The following is a 7,131-nucleotide window of genomic DNA, read 5'->3' on the forward strand; positions in this document are numbered from 1 at the left end:
TGTAGCCTGGGTTACACAGTGAGTTCAAGGTCAGTAATCTGAGCTACACAGTGAGAGCATCTCAAAAAACAAAAAAACCAAAAGGCTTTTCAATATTTTGTGGCCTTATGATCATAGCCTAAAGATGATTTAATTCAAGGTTTAGAAGTATAATCAAGTCTTCCCTCTACTATAAAAACAAAGCAAAGCACCCAGCTATAGTGGCAGCAGGGGGGCAACTCATACCTTCAAGAATGACTGAAGCTAAAAAAAAAAAAGAACACTGAAGCTATCCTTGAGCTTTTCAGACAAAAAATGTTTTCATTGTTTGAAGAAAGTATGAGCTACCAGAACCCTCCATCTGCTAACCAAGAGATGCTAGCATTTGCTACTTTTCCTTTAGGTTGTCAATCAATATAATAATCCACCACCTACAATTCCAGATGGTAATGAATCCAATCCATACCATTAAAATATGAAGTATTTTGCCTACTTGACTAGATAAAATCTGGCTTGTGATCAAATTGTGCAACTCAAATGGTACTACCCTTTCCCTTGACTTTCAAGCTTATCAAAACAAAGCTGTATGTGATTAACTGTTTGCACCCAGGCATGACCTGTGCCCAAAGCATGATAGGCCTTGCTTGGCACAGGCCTCCTCACAGGAAGATCTATGCACGCATCCCCCCATTACCTACTCCTGGCTTGATAAGTATCACTGTCTGCTCATCCATGTTATTGCATCCTTAATCCAGTTAACAAATGGGATGGTGGGAAGTGACAGAAGAGCCCCACACAATCTTCTTTCCTGCTCTGCCCCATGATCAAGAAAGTGCCTACAGGCTAAGGAAAAAGGACTTGGGAACACTGGAGTCAGAGGTCCTCGGGAATGGAGACCTACATGACCTCTGCACAGACCTCAGGTGGAGACGGCAGCAAGGGCTGGCACGTGGCCTCAGAAGTGAGCTTTGAAGGAAAAGTGCTTACGGAGGCTTTGGGAAATGGGTGGAGGTTTAACAGCAAGAAGAGTTAGAAGGACCACGCAAACGGCTGGAAAATATGCTTCTGTGCTATATGTCTGGGCGGTCTGTGCTATATGCTTCCGGATCACTGCCAGGACGACTGGACCCAGACATGAGAGACGCTTGCAGCTTGGCCCAGGCCTGAGGAGCCCTGCTCTTTGCGGCCTCTATAAACAGCTGGGTTTGCTCCTTCAGCTGGTCTAGTTCCACCTGAGTTGCCTGGTTCTGACGAATCAGCTCCTTGGTTTTCAAGGTGATCTCCAGCAAGCCGGACTTGTGCAGGACAACTAGAGTATTCTGAAAGCGCCTGTGTTTGTTCTGCCGCTGCTCAGAAAAGATATCTGGGCTGCGGCAGAGGCGCTCTGCAGCCCACAGAGGCGAGCTATAATTGGCTGACAGTGGAGAAAGGGGAGAGCTGCTCTCCAAGCCGTGCAGAGTACTGTCAGAGGCGCAGACGGGACTGGCAGGGGAAGCGAAGGTTAGGCTGGGCGCCTTCGCCACGTGGCTGCTGGACACGGGCTGGAGTGTCTGTGGACTTCCACCTGCCACCAGGGAGGGCACACCCTGCAGAGCGGAGTCCTCGGCTAGTTTGGCGCTGGGTGGAGCTGGAGTAGGGGGTCTGGATGGTACGGTGCCAGTCTTGGTCGGCTCGCTGGAAGACAAGCCGGGGCCCAGTCTCTCAGTGCAGACCTTCTTCTGTGTTCTGCTTGCTCCTCTTTCTTCCGTGCCAAGGGAAAGGCCCCTTTTGCCTGGATGTGGGGCTATTTTGGCATAAGAATTCAGAATGGGCAAGTAGTTTCTGGAGTCTGACTTTTTCTCAGTGGTGTGACATGGGCTGACAGGAGATGGCACAGGGGGATGAAGGACGAAGAGCTGTGGCTGCGCTGAGATCACTTCAAAGGATGGCTGGACAGTCCATGACTGGAGCTGCGAGGAGCTGCTGCCCTGCAAACAACAGAAGAAAGCAGCTGCTCAATCGGGATGGAGGAGGGCTGCTGCCAGCAGGGGCCAAAGAGCACGCACACAGGCGCACACTGACTCCAGGGCAGTGCTTCACCTGCATCAGGGTAGCCCTTGTCAGTCCAGAGTGTGACTGAGGAAGTGGCTTGACAACCCATTTGGGTCTGACACCACACCTTGTTTTTAACTTTTCTTAAGGAAACATTTGAGGATATATCTTATTTTTATTCAAGTTCTATCACTCAGAAAAAAAAAAAAACCCTACAAGTAGATGAAGTAAAGATACATTTTGTTTTTTGTGACAGGGCCTCCATATATAGTTCAGGTTGGCCTGGAATTTGCTGCTATCTTCCTGCCCCTGTCTCCTAAGTGCTGGTATTACAGGCATTCACTACCATGCCCAACTTTAAATAACAATATAGTTAAGATCACAACAGGTAATACACATATAGATAGTACAATTTCCAGGCAAATCTTAAGACTATAATGTGACTTTACACCAAATTTATCGTCTGGGCCAGGGAGATGGTTCAGTGGATTAAGTGCTTCCCTGGCAAGTGCAAGGGCCTGAGCTCAATCCCTGCTCTGAAAAAAAAAAAAAAAAAAAAAAAAAAAAAATCTTAATTATGCTTGTAATGTCTTAATTAAAAATAAAAACAGCTTTTGATCAAAAAGTTTATCTTATCAGGAGTCTGTGGGTCCGTTTTTAAGGTACTGACACTGAAACACCACCAAACCACTCTCAAGAGTCACAGCTGCCAGGTTTCGGTGCTCTCAGCTAGTGCACATGCAACGCTCGCTCTCCATGGGTTACTGCAGGTAGCCTTGGAACAGCCTGATGAGGCATCACCATTTCCCTTCACAAGGAGAAACTGAGAGTGAGGCAGCTGAAATGCCTCGCTTCAAGTCACCAAGCTACTGACTAACGCATCTTGTCTGACCTTAAAACCCATCCTAAGTGGGGTATGGTGGCACATGCCTATAATCCCAGCACTTGGGAAACTGAGGCAGGAGGATCCTTGAGTTCAAGGCCAGCTTGGGTTACAAAGTGAGCTCAAGGCCAGCCTGCAGTACATAGTGAGACTCTTTCAAAAGCACAAAAACCCCAGCACCAAGCTGTGCAGGCCCCGCCCCACAGTGCCAAGGAAGCTGAAAACAGGAGGATCACTATAAATCCGAGCTGCACAGTGGGACCCTGTACCAAATACATAAAAAAAGCAACAGAAAAACCCACCATCCTAACTAAAAGCTACTGCCTTCATTATTTTGTTCCTCAATTACACATTTTTATTATAATTAAAGTACTGATTCAAAAAAAGAAGTACTGATTCAGGCTATTATCTAACATTTGAAGGCCAGTCCAGCTCCAACCGAGAGACCTGAGTGAGATCCAGCTAGGCAGAGAATACCAGACCAGTTCTGCTGCCTAGGGCCCCTGACCAGCGGGAAGCTTATCAACAAGCCACAAAAGAAAGAGTAGCAAGGGAGCCAGAGCAAGAGGCAGGGAGAAAAGAGCTGAGAGAAAGGTCACCCAGAAGCACCAGGTAGCACTGGCGGCCGAGACAATCTCATTTGGGCTCCATTTCCTGTCTTTATTCTTTCTTCAATAAGGGGAGCTGAGGTTCCAGCTGAGCTGTGATTTACCAAGGAAAAATCTAATTCTTCTTCAGAATTCACCAGGCTAGGTTGTTGAAAGTCTATGTTCCTCAGAAATAACCAGGTTATGGTTAGGCATTAGGATTCCTGTCTAGCTTCTAACCTCTGATACCCAGTGAGAAGGTCAATACTGAAGTGGGATTTCAAACTTTACTATCTTTAAGTAGCCTCGTTTGTGCACCCATGCACAAACAGTAACACACTCAGGCTAAGATAATGTAAGATTAAATGTTTTTAAATTTAATCAATCTTTTCCATTTCTTGGGCTTGTCTATTCTAACTTCCATATAATTAAGTTCTAAAACACTTGAGCTTAGGTTTTCATCCAAATCATCTTTCATATCTAGACTAATCACACAATATGCAGGTATGTAACAAAGCCCAGAACTAAGTATTTTTCAATTCTGCAACCAGCTGTGTAGACTCCATTGGTAAAGCTGAAAAGCTCCCACCATGACACTGATGACGTTTTTGACTTGATTACCATGAAAATGCTCTGAAACAAATGTTGTACATATCTAAACTTTCCAGTGCAATTCAAATGAAAAAGAAATTCTTCAGTTTCTACCCTCAATTCTTCTGTATACTAGAATGCACCATTAAAGTAATGACATTTCAGCTGGGCTCCTTCATAGATGGCTAAAGCATTTCAGGGTCCCTTTGGACAAACCATGAATATGGAAAAAAAAAGTCTCAAAAATGAAGGCATATTATGGTGACTGTACGCTTTTGGAGGAGGGGTGTGGGGAATGGAGCCCAGGGTCTCATGCACCCTAGGCAAGTACTCCATCATCGAGCTATGCCCCCAGCACCCCTACTTCTTTTTGGCTGAAAGTCTCAGCTGTTGAAAGGTACTAATCTTTCCCTAAAATAGAAAATATGCACTAAAGCACAAGGGCCTGAGTTCAATCCCCGGTTCCGCAAAAAAAAAAGAAAAAGAAAATATGCACAGGTGTGGTTCTTGGATCTATTTGTGAACCCTCTTTTAGCAGAGGGAGAGCTTATACACAGGAAGCTCAGCAACTTTCACCTGCAGAGACACTGGGCCACATTCGTCCTCCTCACCTGCTTGACCAGCACGTTTTTCATGACGACCATGGGGGACAGCGCGGGGAAGGCGCCGTCTGCAGCTCGGGAGCTCTGCCGCAGTCTGTCTTCTCTGCTCCAGCCTGGGGCACTCAGCATGTCCTCGGACTCCATCTGCTCTACGGAGCTCAGACATTCTGAGCTTCCATCTGGTGGGCAGAAGAATGGTCAGCTCACTTAGGCTCTCGGCTGGGTCTCTTAACCTGGCTCCTAGGGTACCATGGACCCTCTAAGACGGAAAGGAACATCTGTGATAATGTTTTTGTGAATTTTTCTGAGATCTTTTTTTTTTTTTTTCCAGAACTGTGGATTTTTCTGAGATCTTTAGCTTTCACTGATATTAAGTGGGATCCCTCCTCCAAATTATTAAGAATCACTGCTCTGCTTGACTTCCTCCCCCTCCCCCACTTTTTTCTTGAAACAAGGGCTCTCTATGCAGTTTAGGCTGGCCTTCAACTCACTATGTGGCCCAGGCTGACCTCAAACTCACTGTTGAGCAAGCACCACCACATCTGGCACTTCCTCTCTTACAGATAAAAACTTGTGTTAATTAGGGTTCCTGTGAAAGTAATCATCACCAGCTTATAGGAGAAATGAGTTGAAGATTTCAAAGTTAATTGATTACTATACATTCAAAAATCTGTTGTTGGGGCTGATTTTGCTCAGAGGCACAGCACTTGCTGGTAAGCATGAGGTTCCGAGTTCAAGTCCCAGCACCCCCCAAAAAAATCTGTTGTTGAGAAGGGAGAAGAGCATTGGCTACCTGGCAGGATTAAGTTAGTCTTCCTGGCACAAAAAAATGATAAAAATGAAAACAATCTGTAAGCCAGACATGGTGCCTCACATCTATAATCCCAGCCCTTGGGAGGCTGAGGCAGGAGGATCACTCTGAGTTCAAGGCCACCCTGGGCTACAAAGTGAGTCTGACGCCAGCCTGAACTACACAGTGTAACCCTGTCTCAAAAAGGAAAAAAAAAAAAAAAAAAAAAAAAACCTGTAAATCTTAAAACTTACATCTATGCTGAAATTAAAATAGCTTCTTCCTGAACCCCACCCTCACCCCTCAGTACTGGAATTGAACCCAGGGCTACCACACTAAACCACATCCCCAGCCCTTTCAACTTTTTGTTTTAATTTTGAGACAAGGTCTCATTAAGTCACTACATTGCCCAGGCTGGGCTTGAATTTGTAATCCTCCCAGCTCCCAGAGTCTTCCTGAAATTTCCAAGTGTAAAACTGTGGAGAGATTTAAGCCAAAGTTTAAATGCTTCTGGCCCTTCCACCGTCCAAAGCACCTCTTTGGCTGGTGTCCTGAGCACATGGTGTGCCTACTAGGGACTCTACACAATGGGGCGCTAGAAGGATGCTCACCAATGCCAAAAAAAAGTGTCCCTATGTGAATGCCACACAAAAAGGAAGTAGCTAGATACCTGCTTGAGGAAACCAAAAGACTTTTGGACTCTGCTGTAGCAGAGTCTGGGACAATCCTAAATGTTCATCAACAATCTCAGATAGCTGGGTCTGGGGATACAACAAAGGGAATGAAAGCTTGCACCAAGCATAAGAAACTTTGTCAGATTCTGTCTCAAAATTTTTACAAAGGGATTGGCTCAGTGGCACAGCACCTTCCAGGCAGGCACAAGGTCCTGTGTTCAATTCCCGGTACCCTCCCCAAAAAATCTAATTTAATTTAAAAATTAAAGGATGAAAATATAACTCGCCATGAAGGCTCTGGGTTGTCTCCAGTACTGAGGGAAAAAAAATCTCAGAATAATCTGGATGAGGCAAGACTGGAATGCAAATGTAATGTAAATAAAAGCACCCATCTATCCACAACCGTATTCTCTGCGGCTTGGCAAAGACTACCAACAGAGCTGTGATTCAGAATCCCCATTGATATGTCTCCAAAATATTATGGCTGCCGAGGTCCTCACCTTGATCTGAATGAATTAATTTACCAGGTGCTTGGATAAGTATATTTTCAAATATACACATAAGCCAAGTGTATGCTCCCAGTTAAGAACTACTCAGCTAGAAACAAATGATTCCAGTGGAGACTGAGTCCTGGATCTCAGTTTCTAAACTTCCTTCTGCATATAAAAGAAACCAGGAGTCCTTGGGGGAAAAGTTGTTACAACCCTTTGGCTACAAAGATACCAGATAAGTGTGGACAGCTTATTCTCAAAAGTATGGAGGTGACCAAACACTAATAGGTACACTTCAAAAAGACACAAGGTTCCTAGATGGGCTTTCCACTGGCCAAATTTTGGACAATTTGAGTGTCAGAAATAATGTTAATAGGGCTGGTGAGATGGCTCAGTGGTCTAAAAGCACCTACTTAGAACAAGCTAAGCTAAGCAAAAGCACAGGGACCGCGGTTCAATCCCCAGCACCACATGCCAGCCAGCCCTGTCCCCTGGTGGGCTGA

General features: G+C 45.2%; 1 protein-coding gene across 7 annotated transcripts in view; it reads right to left on the bottom strand.

Moving 5' to 3' along the window:
* Nucleotides 1-7,131, bottom strand: part of Cipc (CLOCK interacting pacemaker) — an 18,413-nt gene continuing 11,282 nt past the window's right edge. For all 7 annotated transcript variants that reach the window (XM_004624897.2, XM_023702261.1, XM_023702282.1 and 4 more), the window contains 2 exons: nucleotides 4,683-4,852; nucleotides 1-1,946 (listed from right to left, as the gene is read on the bottom strand). In XM_004624897.2, the coding sequence (XP_004624954.1) occupies nucleotides 1,050-1,946; nucleotides 4,683-4,852 (1,067 nt within the window). In that variant the 3' untranslated portion in view covers nucleotides 1-1,049. The remainder of the gene's footprint in view (nucleotides 1,947-4,682; nucleotides 4,853-7,131) is intronic.

This window comes from Octodon degus, unplaced genomic scaffold, assembly GCF_000260255.1.
Source record: "Octodon degus isolate 3935 unplaced genomic scaffold, OctDeg1.0 scaffold00007, whole genome shotgun sequence".
NCBI classification, from domain to species: domain Eukaryota; kingdom Metazoa; phylum Chordata; class Mammalia; order Rodentia; family Octodontidae; genus Octodon; species Octodon degus.